The sequence below is a fragment of the Apaloderma vittatum genome, unplaced genomic scaffold (genome assembly GCF_000703405.1).
Source record: "Apaloderma vittatum isolate BGI_N311 unplaced genomic scaffold, ASM70340v1 scaffold19408, whole genome shotgun sequence".
Classification (NCBI taxonomy): Eukaryota; Metazoa; Chordata; class Aves; order Trogoniformes; family Trogonidae; genus Apaloderma; species Apaloderma vittatum.
In genome coordinates, this window is record NW_009730470.1 from 21,366 (window position 1) to 40,477 (window position 19,112).

The 19,112-nt window shown below is 46.2% G+C and overlaps 1 protein-coding gene across 1 annotated transcript; it reads right to left on the minus strand.

Annotated features, from left to right (window-relative positions):
* Positions 1-1,571: 1,571 nt before the first annotated feature.
* TBCEL (tubulin folding cofactor E-like) lies at positions 1,572-16,404 on the minus strand. The gene is made up of 7 exons (XM_009874829.1): positions 16,272-16,404; positions 14,595-14,734; positions 11,074-11,255; positions 9,773-10,029; positions 7,053-7,179; positions 6,436-6,552; positions 1,572-2,171 (listed from the first exon to the last, which is right to left on the minus strand). Exons 1-7 carry the CDS (start codon positions 16,402-16,404, stop codon positions 1,853-1,855), a joined length of 1,275 nt encoding a protein of 424 aa, XP_009873131.1. The 3' UTR covers positions 1,572-1,852.
* Positions 16,405-19,112: the final 2,708 nt, after the last annotated feature.

Sequence of the window (19,112 nt, forward strand, 5' to 3'; positions counted from 1 at the left end):
CATCTTATGTTACACTGCCACCATCTCCCTGCTCTTTTATTTTACGGGTACCATGGCTCTGCAGCTACATGCCACAGCCTCTATGCTACCTTCAGTGAGCTTTGCTTCATTTCCTATTGCTCATCTCAACGGGGCCAGGAGATTGACATTTTTGGCAAGGGGAGGAGGCACAAATTATTAACTAGTCTTAAATCCTTCCATTACTCTGGATGTGGAACCACTCCCCTTTGGAATGGTTCCCACACCCTAAACCTGAAGACTATAAGATAATACTTCATATCCCCATCCTACCCCACCCCACATAAAATATGAAGAGAAATACACAAGTCCAAGAATATAAAAGGACCTCAGCGATGTGGACAAAAGCATCATGGGAAAGAAGGTGTATGTGGAGATAAGGGAGCGTTTCAAAATTAAGGTGAGAAGTTCACATGTAACTAGAGTCCTCACTGCACAGCTTCAAAAACGTCTATGCAGCTCCTTACAACTAGGTAATTTGAAAAGTCCTCAACTTGTCAAGGGACAGAGGCGCAAGGGAAGACACAGGACAGTGAAAGGAAGGAGAGTTCCATCACGCAAGGAAGAGAATCTGCTCTGCAATAGAGAACGGGGGCTAATTTCAGCAGCAGCAGCACATGATGCCTACGAGGTGCATGTGGGGGAAAGCCAACAGAGATAGTGAAAACCTGCTTTACAATAAACGCGAGTCCAGTTGCTTTGTTACCCATCTTCTAGAAACTGAGCCAAGCCAACACATTCTCCTCGTTTGGACCCTAAGCAGGGACCCACGGCCAGGGGCCCCTGGGGAAAGCGCCAGGTTTCATTTCAGGTGCAACAGCAACAAACGCCAACTTCAAATTTACTCTTACTCTCTCCCAGGAGAGCAATTTTAGTCATTCCACTTTCAGTACAAACTAGTACAAGGTTAAGTGCACACTGGAGGATCTCTTCAGCGTCGTGGGTATGAAACATGGCCACGAGAGGAATCTGCTCTTCAATCCCTTTTTGACCTGTTACTCTAGAAACCCTTCCAACACAGCACCCATCCACCACCTTCCAAACCTCACTTTGCAACACACAGTCAGGGTCTCTCTGTCTCCAGACTGACAGTGCTACAAGTTGCAGACACGGTGAGAGAATGGTACAGAAATCAAAACTTCACTCCCCCCAAAAATCAGAATAGGTCGGTGTGGATATAGAGCACGTGTTCTGAAAATCAGTTGTTTCCTCCCAATAAGGTCTCTTTCTTCCCTCCTTTTCGTGCACTCATACAAACCAAACCAGTGGAGTAAACTGGATGCACTAAGTACCTGAGCTCTGGATCAAGTGGAATACTGTTTTAGATCTTTCCAGTGAACTCGAGCAGAACAAAAGGTTGAGACAGCACCTAGCTGCACAAAAATACTTCAGCAAGCTCAAGCCACAGTCAGATTGCTAGGCCAAAGGGCGCTCTGGTGAAGCCAAATCCCCAAAAATCTAGAAAAAGAAACAAAACAGGTCAAATTCTGCACCGAGCTATTTTCTCCCTTACTGACCCTAGCATTCTTTAGCTTGAACAACTGACTATTCATGCCAAATCACGAGTATATCGGAGCATCGAAGAAAACATCAAGGTATTGCACACACTGAAACACACGCACTGAAGTCAACTGTCACCTCAAGGTCACCAGCAGTGGATGGTGGGCATGGTTCTCAGATCAGGGCACTCCCTCTGGGCTTCGAAATTACCTGCTACAGAAATGCAACCAAACCTCAACCAACCGACCGAAATAAAAACCTTGCAAAAACTCCTTAATGCATGTGTGGGGGAGCATGTGTGTGCACGTGTGTGCACTCAGGAGGCCGAAAGAGGCTATTTCATTCTGGGTTCCACATAAATTTTGTCTCCATCCCGAATGCCATAAGAATGCAGCGCTCGCGAGCTGTACTTCATCTCCTCGGGACCAAAAGGAGCTTCCTGGTCCAAGTAGAAGAGCAGCATGTTGCTCGTTGACAACTGCACTACAGTTTTTAAGTGCTTCTTCAATTCTGCCACAGTCTGATCGAGACGGATGGACATCTCTTCCACCTTATCCTGGAAGTGAATCTCCACCTTCACACTGCTCTGTGGTCGAAGATCCACGACGGCCAAGGGCTCCAGCTTCCCATACTTCGTCACCAGCTCGTGATACCTGAAAAATTAAGCAACTCCACAGTTATGGCACAGTTGCTCCTGTGGCCAACACGTTTCACAAATCAGTTTCTGTTTCCCATGAGGATACTACACCACATTAGCAGCAACCATCCAGCGATGCTACGAGGTTGCCAAGTACTAATGAAAGTTTGCACGGAGAGTACAGTGACTGGATGACAAGAGGATAGGCACAGATTCCAAGGCATGATTCATCTGAAGCCCAGAACTCTTCAACGAGAGCTAAAACCAGAACACCCAGACAGCGATGAGCTGTCCTCATCCTCCATGTCAGTGACTGGCTGGCATATGGCTCTTCCCAAAACATCTTGCAGTTTAACTGGCACATTGCTCAAGGTGGGAAGGATGGATGAGGTTCTCACGAGTACAGAAATTGCAGAGCTAGCACTCCGAGCCTGGAAGTGCCTGCTTCTCCTCATGCAAGACACTTGCCCAGCAGTGACTAAAGGAAAACCCCAGCTTTCTCCTCCATTTGCCACCAAATCTCTCACGCTTTGGGGAGCTGAATGTTGCTCGTGTGAGACAACATCCACTCCAATTCAACCCTCATCTAGAACCCAAATGAGATCAGCAAGATCACCGAACCAAGGTGAGCTGCCACACAGTTTTGAAGCTGACAACAAGCAGGGGACTTCTTGCCAACTGATCCTTTACACCTACTCTAAACCAACATGGGAATTTCACTAACAGAGCCACACACTCCACTGCCACTTCCTCCTTGGAGCCAAATTCTCTGACTTCACATTTCCCTGCAATGGAAAAGCGCATCTCACCCTCCTGCCGCCTTCCGCAGGTATCGCTAGGATCGGGCAAGGCTGCATCCTCCCTGCCTGGCTGGGAAAGAGGCGACAGGGCAACACAAAACACAATGTGACTGAACCGACAAAGACCAAGAGCTGCTGAGAAAAGGTAACGTTTCAGAGGCCCTCCAGTATGTGCCGCAGAGAAAGGTCTTTTTGTTCCCGATCCAAGTCTGAGCTGAATGCGATCGGTGCTGTGCCATGGCCTCTGTCGAGAGATGATGGGACCTGGCAGGCTGGGTGACCCCAGGGAGCCCTGCTGAAGGCAGGAATGTTCCTGGAGAACAGCAGCCCCTCTGTGTGCAGGGAAATGAGGTAAGGGCCCTAACGCACTAGGATTTCCCCAGTCTCACAGAGAAAATGAGCCTTCACCAGGGCAGAGCATCCAAAGGCGGGCCAGTGCCCTGCTCTCACAGTCACCTGGGTGATAGGATCAGACCTATTCATTTGGAAAAGCCATTAGTGCTGAGAGGAGACAACGCACTCTCCATATTTTACCCACCAGGCTGCCACCCACAATGAGAGCAAGCACCAGAAAACGTGTCGCTGACAGAGAGGATTTCTTTGCGGCACAGCGTCCACTGCAGACCAGCAACAATTTCTCAGGTGCCAACCACAAGTACTGACACAGTGGGCTAAGGGAAACCGCAGTGAACAGCGCTGATGGTGGGAACAGTATAAAGAGGGTGACAAATTTCAAGCAGGCTGAGAGAAAGAAGTACCACGAGTGAGCTAAGATTACCCAAATGCATGCTGTAAATATGCAGAGGATGGGGCAATGTTGCCTTAAATCTTCTCATATCAAGGAAAGGCAGAACAAGGTTCACAGCCTGCTCCTTATACGCTAGCTGCAGCCTGCAAAGAAAGTTAAGAGTCTGAATGACTGGCTTTGCTCAAATCAATAAGGACGGAGGCACACTGCTCACATGATTCTTTTGTACCCCGATAACAGGCACCCTGGAGACTTTTATAATCACCCCTTGCAGCCTGGCAGACGCTGGCTCCCAGAGCAGAGGATGCTGAAGAACTGAGCCTGGCTAAAAGCGTCTCTGATACTCTGCAGATAAACAGCAGGCAAGCAGAGGACTCATTAAAAACCCACAGACACAAAGACGTCACTCAAGAATACAGCCAGTATTGGATTGTACGCTCGGCACTCCTTTCTGACCCAGGACATCTAGAGAGAAAAATTATTCTGTCCACTTCCCTCCCTTTCTGATTTCTTTGAGCCGCAGCCTGCGAAGCCACACAGTGCAAGCAAGGGATTTTGCCCCGAGAGAGCGTGCTGTTTGCTCACCGCACGCTACACCTCGATAGTTTTGAGGGGGGCTGCTTACACTCGTCAGTTTTCTGCACCCAAGTGTGTCTTTTTCCTCTGCTTTAGGCAGCACTGCAATGCAGATGCCATACCCCCAGCAACAACACGCGTGCATCTTGATTAGATTCTAATTACAAACCACCTTTAGAGAGACTGCACTAGATTTGGGAGCAAAGAAGAGGAGGCTTTAGCAACAAACACGCACAAAATCCCTTTGCAAAGAATGCCAGGTTTCCCTTCCTACAAGGGCTGCTGCAATATGGGTCCAGGAACTGATATCCAGCCCTCGGCACTAGGGACACTCTCAGCCATCTGCAGCCTCGTTAGAAAATAGTCTGTAGTGGCACACAACTCCTCCAGAACAGAACAACCGTCTTTAATAGCTGTACAAGTGTCTTGGAAACGCTGCACAGATGAAGGGATTCAAACAAAGAGGCCATTGACCACAAAAAGGGCAGTAACAGTCTTTAAAGGTTGAGAAATCAGAGGGGGAGGTAGTTCTGATTCTTAACAAAATCGAATAAAACCAGCATGCTGGTCAAGATCAACCCAGCTGTTTTGCATGGGTGAGACATAAGCAATTTATTTCCTAAACTCTCACACGGAAACTGATCCCAGTTGTGCACAGTACACAGGTGCACACAGTCCATTCCCAAAGTCAAAGTTTAAGGCTGGGCCAGCCACTAAACCTTGACAGACTGCGATCCCCCCCTCCCTGATCCTCCCAGGGAAGGGCAACAGGGGAACTAGGGAGAGAGATTTTGAGGCTGAAAAAAAATCCCTGAACCAGTCTGATGAATAAGAAAAATAATACTAACAATAACGTTTAGGATGTTAAACTATATACACATGGTATACAAGAATACAAATATAACATCAAAGATACAAGAGAATATGTGAACATGGAACCCGCACTCTCTGGATGACAACTGCATCCCTTCCCCTTCCTCTCCCTGCCTTCTCCACCTCCACTGTCATCCCTTCCAATATTTCTTTCAATTTTTCCGCTTCAAAGGCTTCTAAAATTACAAGCCAGGACTCGCCCTCAGAGAAAGGCACAAGAGGGATCACCAGCTGTCTTGTCTCCGTGACTACATCAGTACCCTTCGCCTCTGAACTGCCCCCAATATGCCTTAACAAATACTATAATCACTGAACTTATTAGCATTCATACCCAACGCCGTGCCCTCATTCCCCATTCCAGCCTTGCCATGCCCTCACTGTACTGGCAGGTGACATCCACAAGGCTTTTGTGAAACAAGAGACATTTTACCTAAGAGTTAAGCTGGGGGAAACACTAACCAGCCAACATAAACACTGATCAGGTCCCGCTCGCACCTTGCCATCCACAGTGGGTCACACCTTTGACCTTCTCAACCTCTGTCCCCCTGGACAAACACACACACGCACTCTTGCCCCACTCCTTTCTGCAAAGAAAGGGCTAAGAAGCTTTGCTGTCTGAAAAGCACACGAAGGTTCTAGGGCAGAAGGCACATAAAAGCAATGGCCTGATGCTCCATGGTCCTTCCTCAGCCCATTAAGAGGCAATAAGTAGATGTTGGCACAGAGAAGATACTGACTGAACAGCATCTGTCAAAGTTCATTAGTTTATCAAGATTAACGGATCATTGGGCGTAATATTTTGGCAAAGAAAACCCATCAGACTTGTGATTTGCAGGCCTGAAAGTGAGGGGACAGCTTCGGATTGCCAGTCACATTCCACACACCAGATGGTCAAGAAAATTAGACGCCCCAGCCTGGCATCAGAGAGCATGATCTGTACTGGCTTTTAGGGACTCCTAAGCACAGGTGGATTATCAAGCTATCATTCGTGGAGGCCAGGAAGCAATGAAGACCATGAACTGAACAGTCATGTTGTTTAATGGCACTTGACGTGGACACTTTAAGTCTCAGAAGTGATTCTACAAGCCATGAGACAACACTCTAATATAACGACATTAACCAAAACAGATTGGGGAAGGCAAGGCAGGAAGAAGGCGAGGGATGTTTCCTTCATGGCAGAGCTAGCCTGGAATTCCCCTGTAATATCACCTGTTCAGTCACCTTTCCTTTTGCCTTGCCACCCTCCTGCCTCCGCTCTTCACTTCACAACAAAGAATTCATACCTGAACGGGACTTCCTCCTCCGGGAACTCCATGTAATATCGGATGAAGAATCGCTCCGAGTCCTCTCGCTCCCCATCAGCAACAATGCTTCCGTTGAGCTTGACGATAGCCGGCAACCTGCGGGCAGACACCAAGAAATACAATCAGCAAGAAGAGAAACCCAGACAGGGTGATGAACAAGATAGTCACCATCAAAAGCTACGTGCCACAACATTAACACCAGGAGAATCCTGCCAGGTAGCTTAGGCTTTGGTCCCCTCCAAGAGAGAGGGGGCAAGTTCCATGTAGTTTCTCCAAGTATATTTAAAACTAAGCATTTCAATTTTGCCACATATGTGCATTATGTGCACAGGCATGTATGATACTCCCAAAATTCTGTGAGAAGCAGAGCAGTTACACTTAACATTTCTGCTACTTCACTTCCCCACACAACAAAAAAAACTTCAAATCTTGCTCAGTGGTGAATTCATACAAAATCCCGTCTCCCTTGATCTTAAAAAGTCTTTTCCAACCTAAATGATTTCAAGATTCCAAACAGACTCTTCCCTGCATTTCCTGCTCCCAGCCATTCATTGCCATGTAATGCTTCTGTCGAGCAGAAGAAACAAGCAACAGACCTGGCTATTAAGAGCTTCCTGCGTTCCTCAGTGGTGTAGGACTGCAGCAAAGGGATTCCTAGCAATTTCACTTCCTCAAGCTTGGGAAAAGAATTTAACTTGTCAATGTCTTCCCAGCAATGCAGACCTGCTTGGAGGAAAAGACTTACTTAAACAAACACAGATAATACATCACGGATCCAAGATAATCAGACACAGCCAAAGAACATACGCGTCGGGCAACCGTCAGCTCCTGGTTCTGAGAAGTTGGCTTTTTGCTCGTGATCCGCTGCAAAGAAATTCTTTCATTTGCTTACAAGACAGAGCAGTTTAAATTCTCTCAAGCTGTTTTGTAAGTCTAGAAGGATGATCTCCATGGCCGGTTAGGGAACTTAGTTTTTCACGGACCATTCAGTCTTTGGCCTCACTGCCAAGGACTGAGCAGCATCGATTATGAGAGGTGCACCTACAGAGGGATGCTGTCTTAAGTAGTACTAAAGTCATCAGGACTTCTGTCAGTCTAGGTGTCACTGAACAGGCATCAAATGGCTTTACTTCACACATACGACCACCTTGGGTCCCATTTCCTCTTGCGACCCAACAGTGAAATAGTCCCAGAAGCCATCCAGCCAGTTAATGAACAAGGCTTTAACTCAATTTCAGCCTCCTCAAGACTTAATGTTTGGGATTACAAGGCAAGCAGAGAGGGTAATATAAAAAAGATGAGGATAGAGCAACAGTACAGTCTTGATTATGTGGCAAGATCAACACTACTTGGTTTCGCTTCCCTTTGCTGTGGCTGCACAAATGGTCAGCATGATGCTTTTCCGATGACTGCTCCAGCAGCCTGCACTGGCAATGCGAGTTAGAGAGCTGGTTTCCCTGAACAACCTTGAACAGCTTCAACCACACAGTGCAGAAAATGTGAAACGACAGAAACGTTACCGGTTTCAACAAAATCAGGGGTCTCATTTGAACTAAGCCTGTCAGGAAATGTCAAGTTCAAGCCCAATTTGTGTGTCACAACCACCACACAGAAGGTGGGGCTCTTCTCAGAGCAGAAACAAAATTCCTGTAAGTGTGAGGTGGGCAGAGAGATTTTCCTCTCCCCATAGTGCTCGAAAAACCCTCTGCCAGGGTCACCTCTGCGTAAAGCCATCCTCTAGATATCAGCCACATTTGCACACAAATGAAGTAGAAGTTTCTCTTCCACCTGATCTCTGGGGCACAACATCACCAAAGAGTGCCTGGTACCTCTCTGAATCACCACTCTGAAAGGGCCAAAAAGCTCTCGTAGCTGGGAGAAAGCTAATGCAGAGAGACAACCACCTCTTACGTAGAAACTGCTGCCAGACATGGCATCCACCTCCACAGGAAAATCTGTTCATCCCCTTGTGACCCTGAAGCTTCACTAAAAACCATTATCTTTAGCTCAGCTCTGATCTCCACTAAGCTAAAAGAGCCTGCAAAAAGAGGTGCCAGTTTGGAGCCTTCATGTGACAGAATTTTGGAGAGTAGCAGCTTTCCCTAAAAAAAAAAATAAAAATTAAATGTTTAACATGCTCCTTGGGATTTCTATTTGACTTTCAGCTTGCAGAACATCAAATGCAATAAGAATCCAGAGTTCTTAAATACCTGGCATCAAAATTGCAAAACTACTTACCACAGGAGCACTTGCTCCTTGGTGAGACAATGCTGTCAAATCCAGCTTAACAGGCTTTTCTTCCTCTCATTAGAGTTAAGCTTTTTTTTAGGGATTCCTTGATGCTTACATTACAGAGCATGTTAATAAAGTTCCTTCTGCCTTGGCTAACACTTAACTATCACTTGCACAGCATATAAAGCTGTAAAGAACAAAGGATGATGATGCATTAAGAACTCCTGCAGAAGAACTTCTGGAGTACGTGTCATCTCACAAACACGTCACAGCCCTCACAAGCTGCCCTGTAGCTCCCTCCCTCTGAGCACAGGGTGCCCTTCCCAACATGCCAAACGCTTATTCTCTTTCTGGAGCGTTGGCTGAAAATTCTCTGGGGCTGAAGTGTAAAAGCAGCCTCGAGCAGAACTTGTGGTGGGCTCCTAATAACTGAGCACAGACGACAGCTTTTGCTGGTGAATGCTCAGCCCTTACATGCCACATACCTACACATATGCTCACTTTAACCGAGATAAAACAGAGAATAAAAGAAAAGTGGGATTCTTTCATCCCCTCCACAACCAGACATTTATTTATCCTTCTCCAGCCAGGAGCACCTGAGGCAGTGACAGGAAACAGAGGGAAACTACTAATGTAAAAAACCTTTGGCAGCTCATTTTGAATAACTGCCAGTCCACAGCACTCTAACTCATCTTTTAGATAACAACTAACTATCAACAGCAGCAGGTAAAGCCCATAGAGTTGGGAAAGTTGATTTCTTGCCTGTTTTCCTCTCTTAATGCTATATTCCTCAGGTCAGTGCACTGCAGTCCATTTGCTTGTCGGTATTAGCACCATTAGGAAACTGGACTTCAAACATGATAGACCTGTCAGGACTACATACCTCAACGGCTTGTTGATTCTGCTGCAAAGCCAGGGCAGATCGGGCACATTCACCTCTGCTACAGCAACAGAACCAACCTCAATGCCAAAGTTTCAAAGAGCACAAAGTAAGTGTGGTTTTCATCTGCTCGGGAGGAGACGCACGGATCAACCGCGGTGACTTACGCTGAGAACAAACCGCACGCTGCTTCCAGGCTCTCACCTGACTTGTGCAAATTGATGGATCGCAGGTTGGGGAACAGCCTTGCTAGGGAGTCTTCCGACTCTTCGATGGTCGTGAGGTTGTTGTTAGCCAGGATAAGTGTGTCCAGTGATGGAAACATAATTCCCAATTTCCGAATTTCAGTCCAGTCTTGAAGATTATTGTCAGTTATGTGGAGCAATTTGAGAGACTGACAGCAAACCGGAGAACAAGACACTGTTTCATAGTCATTAAGGCACAGGAAGAGCTCCTCCAAGCTGCACAGAGGAAGAAAGATCACATCTTCACCTCCACACACTTTGAGAAATGGCTACCCTCGTGGGTAGGACATGCACACGCGATTGTAATGTGACTTTCTGTAACAGCGCTTATGCGATTTGAAACCTTGGTGTAGAGAATGCTTCGACCATCTCTCTGCTCCCTTCCGTAAGCTGCCTCCACAGGAGAAAAACACCTCTGAGTGTCGCCCTAGCCTCCCAGCAGCAATTGTGTAAGAGATTGCTCAGGGTTGTGTTCCACATTTGTGCCCAACAAGCCACGGACACAACTCCAGTGACAATGAGTATATCTAATCTCAATGCTCACCACTGAATTTATAAAGGTATTTTTTATTCAACACAAATGACGCTTTTTCCCCCACATTACTGGTTCTGCCAAAGATTCCCGTTAAAGAAAGAACAGATCCCACTAAGTATTCAGACAACTAAACCAGCTCTCCTAATCCCAGGGAAGTATGTATTGGCCACAAAGGATATAGCGCTGTCATAATCTCTGCCTCGAAAGCCACACAAAGAGGAATCCGTTATCAAAACAAAGCCACTGAGGACATTCGCTGAAGCAGAATGCCACTGCCAAGGTGGACCGTGGCCAAGTCACAGAAATCAACACTTCTGCACAGAAGAGCAGATGAAATATTACTGCTCAAAGTGGCCAGACCCTCAGACTTACGCCCCGTTCCAAAGCTATCTGTACAGGTATGTGCTGCACCATTCATTCTGCAGTGACTCAGAGGAAAGCCTGTCCTCTCCTACACTGCTGGGGCGGATATCCACCTCTGGCATCCAGATCTGGGCGAGAAGCCCTGAGCTTTGCAGCGCCACATAAGTTCAGATTTTAAAACAACATAAAGCATTCACCTGGCCAGTTCTCAAGCTCCCAAGGAAAAAAAAACAACCCTCGTCCTCTACCGATCACGTCTGCATCCTTGCACTCCTCTCACCGCTCACCGCTGTGATTTGACAGGGCAGCCCTGACCCGCATGCACCAAGCACCCTTTTCTACTCCCAACTCCCCGAGCTTACTCTGGTAATTCCTGCAGGATGGTGTGGACTGTTTCCCAGGAAGCTTTGCTGTTGTTGAGCACGAGTTTGCGAACACCAGCGAAAGACCCAGCGCACCTTCTCTCTAAAACGGACAAACTGAGAGGGTTGGAACTCAGGTTTAGAAACTCCAAGTGGGGAACGTTGGACACAATTTTACTGACCTAAGAGGGGAGGAAAAAAAGAAAAAAAGAGAAAGAAACGTGTATCAGGCAGTAATCGGAGCTCATGCAATAACATCCCGTCTCTGAAAAGGGGCCCTTCAGAATCACCACAAGCCACAGAAATGATATTGGGGGGAAAAAAGAAATTAGGGTTCTGCATAACTACCTGTAATTCATACTCCAGCCCTTCATGATCGAGATTGATTGGTTAATTGCTCATCCACCTCAACAGTTTATTTAATTACACTCTCTGGGCAGTTTGATAAGAGAAAGCCAGTCTCTTGGGAGAGGTCATAAAATCCACCTCGACACCAAGCAGCAGCGCACCACAGAGGCCAGCGTGCCCCTTCTTTTAGCAGGGAGACAAGGGGCACAACTCTTGAGGTTATGGCCAACACTCTGATCACTCGCTCAGCTTTCCACTGCTACCCACTAGCCACAGACCTCCCCATCTCACCCAACGTCAAAGACAGAAACTTGGAGTACACACACAGTGAATTTCTTACATAATTCTATTACTGTGAAAACAGCAGCTTTCTTAAAATCAACCTAAATCTTCAGGTAGCTCTGCTTGGGGTGACTTTCTCTTTTTGTGTGCACCGATATGCACCTGAGGGCAAAGTAGCAGTGTTCTAGCAGAGTACTATTTGTTACGTTCTCAATGACCAGAATAATTGAATGCTATATGTTTTCTTAATCTACAGGTGATACTAAGGTGGGAAAGACTGCCAACACACCGCAGTACAAGACTAGAGGTCGAAGTGAATTAATCAGAAACCCGTAAGACAGAAATCCAGCTCAAGGGTAGTCAAAGTACTAACACGTGGGGCAACAGACAATCTCTGAGAAAATAATCACAAGTCAGAGGATACCTGGCTAGAGGGCTCCACTCCACAAAGTGATTGAGATGGGAGGAGATGGGCCAGACCAAGACATGGACAGGTCAATAACAGGGCCCAGATGCTAGCGAAGGGCAATTGTCTCGTGTGGAAGTCGAATTCAAGCATTGCATACACAATGGGGGAGGTAGGTAGCCTGCCTCACTTTGCACCTCATCTAAGGTGATGTCATCTTTTGGGCACTACGCCTTAGGAATGAAGTAGACAAACTGGAATGACATCAGAATACAAAAACAACCAACACAGGATTTAGAAGAAAAAGGCCTACAATGAATAATTGGAAGAACTGGATTTTTTTTTCAGGAAAAGGAGACACAAAAGTTCTTCCTTGTGAGTTATAAAAGGCTGTTGTATAAGGAACAGCAATGAACGCTCCCCCATGCCTGCTGAGAACAGGGCAAGGAGCAATTGCCTGAAATTGCAGCACAGGAGACTTAAGTTACACAATTTAGACTGTACTAAGCAATGAAACAGGTTACCCGAGGATCTGGAAGCCCCAGCAGGAGCAGTTTTTAAGAGCTGGGTAAATATTTATCTCCTGTGGATGGGCTACGAAAACTTAACCCCACCCCAGCTGAAGGGGCCAAGTAACACTGAAAGCCTTTCATTGCCTCCTTTCCTGCAGCTCACGCAGAAGCCGGCAAATTGTGCTTTCCAGGGTAGCCTGAACAGACTGAACAAACAGCAGGGTGCGAGGCACCCAGCTTGGCAGTGGCCAGTGTACGTGCCGCTCTCCTGGCCGCTTGCCAGGCACGAGGTCAGCCTCACCGAGAGCAAGGGGCAGGAACTGGAGCAGAGAGGCAGCACCTCATCACTGGGGGAGGTGGCCTTTCAGGGTCAGAATAAAACCAGCTAGGAGACACCACCCCAGCTCTTAGCAGATATGTCCTCAGTACAAAACCGTCTTCCCTGGCTCTATGAGCCAGCAGGGTGCCCAGGTGGCCAAGGCCAACGGCATCCTGGCTTGTATTAGAAATTTTGTGACCAGCAGAAGAAGGGAGGTGATTGTCCCTCTGTACTCAGCACTGGTGAGGCCGCACCTTGAGTGTTGTGTTCAGTTTTGGTCACCTCAGTACAGGAGAGATCTCGAGGTGTTGGAGCGAGTGCAGAGGAGGGCAACAAAGCTGGTGAAGGGCCTGGAGAACAGACCTTGCGAGGAGCGATTGAGGGAGCTGGGTCTGTTCAGTTTGACGAAGAGGAGGCTGAGGGGGGATCTCATCATGCTCTACAGTTACTTGAAAGGACATTGTAGAGAGGTTGGTGCTGGTCTCTTCTCACAGGGAATTAGGGACAGAACCAGGGGGAATGGTTGCAAGTTGCAAGAGGGCAGGTTTAGGCTGGACATGAGGAAGAAATTCTTCACGGAAAGAGTGGTCAGGAACAGACTGCCTAGGGACGGGGTTGAGTCGCCATCCCTGGATGTGTTCAAGTGTCGCTGAGATGTGGTGTTGGGTGAGATGGTTTAGGGGTGACCTTGTAGTGTAGGGTCAATGGTTGGACTCGATGATCCCAAGGGGCTTTTCCAACCTGAATTGTTCTAGGATTCTATGACAATCTCGACAAGCCTAACATCACTCTCCCACCCACTGAGGTGATACATTCTAGGTGAACAAGGAAACAACAAGAACAGGGAAGCCTATCCCACTTCTCACTTTGCGACCCTCACGCCAGAGCTGGGACATCTGTGCAAACCCAGCGTTCGCTACCTGTTTAAAGACACAAGAGTTTGATGCAACAAAAACACACGATAACTTTTATGTTGCACGTCCTGTCCTTTTCCACATATTTCCAATGATAAACACGAACATAAAAGCAGAACATAAGCCAGTGCGGAACTGTTAACAACATCTGAACAGATTGCTATTGTTTCACTTGTATTTCACGGCGTTTATCTAGCATACCTCGTGCAAGCGCTTGAGAGGATTTTACAATAGCATTTAGCAATAATTAATGAGGCCTCAGAAACATCCTTTGAGGCAAGTGTTATTAAACTTGTTTTACAGAGAGGGAAACAAAAGCAGAGAGAGAATAAATACCTTCCCCACGATCATAGAATATGTGGCAAACCTGGGAATCAATTCCCATTATTCAGACCTCCTCAGTTCTTACTCTGTTAAAAACTGCACTGTTCATTAACCTCTTGATGTGTGTTTTGCACAATTATATATATATACACACATACTTGTCACCTACATGCCAAGGTCGTGAGTCACAAAGTAAATGGAGTGAAGTGCCCAAATGGACTAAATTCATCACATTTATTGCTCAGTTGCTGGTGAAGTAAATAAGCATCAGCTTCAAAGATGAGAAAGAAGCCACAAAAAAACGGAAAATCCCTCTCCTCTAAATGAACAAAGCACTCTTATAACCTGCAACATGTTTGCAGTTGTAGCAACAGCCACCAAAGTTACTCAGAAAAATGCACGTGGAACCATTTTACCTCACGCCAGTCTTCCAGTTTATTGTCAGAAAGATCCAGCTCAGATACATGAGCACAGAAGGCGGCAATTTCATTCTCATCCCCTGCACAGGTTATGCCGCAGCTGTTCAGTACTAGCACACTTGGAAGGTTGAGACGATCTGAAACAGGGGAAAAGAAAAGATGCCCTCTGGTCGCCATCGCACTGCTCAGTTACAGAACGTCACAACAAGCACAATCAAACACGACATTCAGCCAAAGAAAAGATCAACCAGTGATTCCACAATTTACACGTACTTGGGGATGTGAGGATAAACGTGGATTTTATGACAAGTGACTCAAGAGGTCCTCTTGTGTGTAAACATGAAGTACCACTCAGTATCAGTGCTCTTCAGCTACTACACACATTTCTGACCACATCACAGCGATAATGGGCCTCAGAGCTTTTAAGTTCACTGTATGTCTCATATCAGTTCTTGCCAGAACATATGCACTCCCACAGGGACCTGCCACTGCACACAGTACACAGGACTAGTGCCCCCAGTAGTTGCACAAGGTCAGCCTGCCCTATCCTCTTGGACTTGGCTCATTTGGGGTTAGTAACAGCAAGGACGTATTTAAACATTTCCCCTTCCAACAATGTGGGAAGTTTAGCATTCTTACACCCTGGAAAATCTTAGGTCACAGCCTTCCACATTTCTGCTTCAGTTTTGCTCAAAGTTCCTTCTCATGCAGGTAAATGTCACAGCTACTTAAAAGACAAGTAGCTGGATCTCAGTCACAGCCTGATTTACTAAGGCCAAAACACGATGAAGTCAAAAGTTGTGGATTTGTAACAGAAAACCACGTTTAGGCAAGGCAAGCCATCAGTCTTACACTCTTCCCCCTATAATACAGCTCTCCCACCGCTGTTAAAATTTAACAACAATCATTTTTTTCCTAAAAAGGTGGCCCTTTTTCTCTCTCCTTAATACTTGGCAGCTACATGGTTAGAAAGGGATTCTAGCAGCAGACAATTACCTGGAGTGATCTGATTTTTCATGCTTCCTGGCTCATTAGTATTTGGCTTCTTTACAGGACAGCGTTGTACTTTGCGAATTAGTCATGACGTACTTTTAAGTCACGTCTCGGACACACTTTAAGACTTACAAACGTGCCCTCTTTTCAGCATCCAAACAGCTCAGGTAAGCGAGTGCTTGCACACAGGAGAGAGGGCATTGACTGAATATATTCCAGCAGATCAATTTTCTGTTGGTGTTAATTTTGAGCGACACGCAGTATGTTTTATCCTCAGCTGAACTCAGTTTTTTTTTCTCCTCTGTCAAATTCAGCTACTGCAAACTTCATCCAGCTGACTTCCGCGGCTATCTTCCCCTTTGGGGCTGGTTATGATACAAACTGACCTGACAGAAATTTAAACTACTGTTACAGATCACGATGGACAAGAAGGACACAAAGAAGGGGCAGTTCTGGGCGGATAAAGGTGGATTTCAGACTCATCTGTACAAGTTAAGAACCAAACACTAACATCAGAGCATGATGTCTCTCACCTCTTCAGTAAGAAATTCTTTATAATACATGATGATGTTTCTTCTTCTGGTCAATTCAAAGTGACTCTTCATTCAACATAAGCAAGAACAACCAAGAAACTGATCCCACCCAGAGCCCCACAGATGCTCAGAAAGACCAGAAGCCTACCTTTCATAGGTGAACCCTGGGGAGTTGCTGGGACATGCACCCCCATACCAGGACCACGACGATATGGGAAGTTCTCGGGGCTGTATTTCTCACAAAGAACTTGCATGAAACTCCTTCCGCTGGGCTGGTCCATGCTCCCTTCTTGGACTTCTAGCTAATGCGAAAAAAAAAACAGAGCACATAAACTCTGCAACCTCCAGCAGTGGTCCTTGGAACACAGGACAGAAAGCGAGATGTTCAGAGATACTCTCAAACACACTTCAAGGGCAGCAAGGAGGGGAGAGAGCAAAAGCTGTTTATGAGGAAGAGATTGCTCAAACAGCTGTTTTGTCCTGCAGCATCCCTTTTCTCTAACTCAGGACTTGTAATAAAGATCAGCTTTTTTTAGATGGGAAAAAAGGAAAGGAAAAGAAAAAAGGATTCACAGCTCTGTGTTTATAAAAAAACACTTTGCAGAGCACATTATATTTGTGGTAAAATCAGGCCAACACTGTAAACAGCTCAGAGCTCACCACTCTCTATCACCAAGGCTTCCTTCCATGAGCTGGCCCAGAGTGTCAAACTCAAGTTTAATAGCAAGCTCACTGAGGGTATCTCAGTGCTCTCACCTTCACTGACAGCAGTGGCTCATTCAAAGCAAGCTTTGACCTCAAAAGGAGCATCATCATTTCTCCTCTGATATCTGCAAAGAATTATAGCTCTTCCATCCTGCTTGCAAACTTGGGCTTCTAACCAGAACACAACGGCTGGGTTACAAAACACTCTTGAGCACATATGAGCACATCATTTGGCCAGTTTCAAAGAGCAAGTTCTGCCAATTCACTTGTGCAGCTGCTTCATGTATCTGGAAGATAAACATGCCCTTCATATCTACGCACGTCAAGGAACAGCACAGGAAAAAGGACTCGCCACATCGCGGGCTGCTGACCTGCCTAGAAAGATACCGAGTGTCAACTGGAAGTACGCTTGGCACTAAGATCCTGTGATGGTCAGCATTCTGCTGTACCCTAGACAGAATTTCTCCGTCGTATTTCCCTGCATATATTCTAAACCTGGTATTCTAAGGTCCAGAACAATGCTGAGAATAACCTGTTTAACAAGTTCTACTTTATTTCTTCACGAACAGATGATCTGAAACACCTCTATCACAAGGGACTTCAGTATTAGAAGCAGCAAGTTGACAGAAGCCTGTTACAATTTGTTTACTCTATATAAAGTTTACATATCACAAATAGGGACTTAAAGGTTTAGTCTGAGAAAACAAAAAACCCCACCTTTCTCAGCCCTCAATACATTCATTGATTCATAACTCAAACTTTACGTCACCAGTCTATCTGGAATCAAAAAAAAGAAAACCCCAAATTGAATTTTCTGTTAGGAACAAGGCATTTAACTCTATGCTAAAACATTTCACATTCTACTGGAAAAATTTGCATTGACAGTCAAGACTTCAGGCTAAAAGGCCTCATTCCAGAGTGGTTTGGGAGCTCAGTACTGTAGGACCGACAGACACCACTTTCTGAATGCACATTCAGACCACCAGGTCTGGAAATTCTGGAACTCCCCCATACATAAAAAGCCTTCTGTCCTTCATTTTGCTTTTGTATCAATTCCATTCCTCTTTAACTGCTGAGCAAACATCAGCTGGAAATTCTACATGAGAAAGTCACCTTTCCATCACGCTAGAAGGAACTCTGTTTTCAGCTACAGTATGAGAGCAATCGAGAACTGAGAAAAAAACCCCAATGACATTTGTATTCAACAGCTTTGAATCACCAACAATTTCTTTCTCAAGCTTGTTCTGCAGGTCAACACCATTGCCAAATGACAAAAAATGTCAGGGAGTGGGCAGTCACCTTTTCCACTTCCCTTCATGCCAGGCTTCACGTTCACTATAAACACCTGTCATGCACGTGGCTTCTCTGAATCACTACAATGGCTTAAGAGCAAGGACCAACAGAATACTCAGAGGAAGCATGACACATGCCAAGCGAATGTTGTCTGTGCCGGGGCAGGGCAGGATGATTTGCAAGGTGCGCACTTCCAAGTGTTTTCCTTCTGACGGTACAAGGAGCAATCCACATCCTAAAATAACTTTGGGTTTTCTAAATGACAACATAGATTGCAAAAGATGAGAGACGTCAACATCAGTCTTTGTTGTCTACATTTAAACACTCCGCTGGAAGGCTGTGGCCCCAGTGACAGACAACAAGTGTCTCCAAGATCACGACCCCGACTTGAGATCCTAGGGAAAGTCAGAGGGCTGCTACAACTGAAGAGTGAATTAGAAGAACACTAGAAGCGACATGAAAAATATTTATATAAGCCTATGAGGAAAATAAGGCACCCTTCAGGAGCATTACATCATTAATGACTTTCTAATGAATTCCACTCGAATGCCTTCAGAGCAGGTCCTGACACCAAACACACTCTGACATGTTTGCATACGTGAAAAACAAAACATAAGGAATGCGTGCAACAGAACAAACATGTATGTCCTTCTCCTAAGACATGATTCAGAGAAATTATTTTCGAAATGGTCTCAAGACACAGATGAATACTATCAGGCTGGAGAGACTGACCCTCTGCGGCACCGGAGCAGGCCAGCCACACGTGTGAAACGCTGTCAGGGACTTTGTCAAAGCAAGCAGAAGTGCTCTGTCCCCTGCCACAGCACCGCACGCCTGGCAGAGCCAACGCTGGTGGCAAGGACTGTGGCGAGGAGGTCAGAAACCGCACGGGGGATGCCAAGCGTGGCACCTGACACGCTTCTGGCCTGACCCTGACTGAACCAGGGAAGTCCTCACGGGCTGCTGGAAGAAACAACTGCCCCGCACAAGG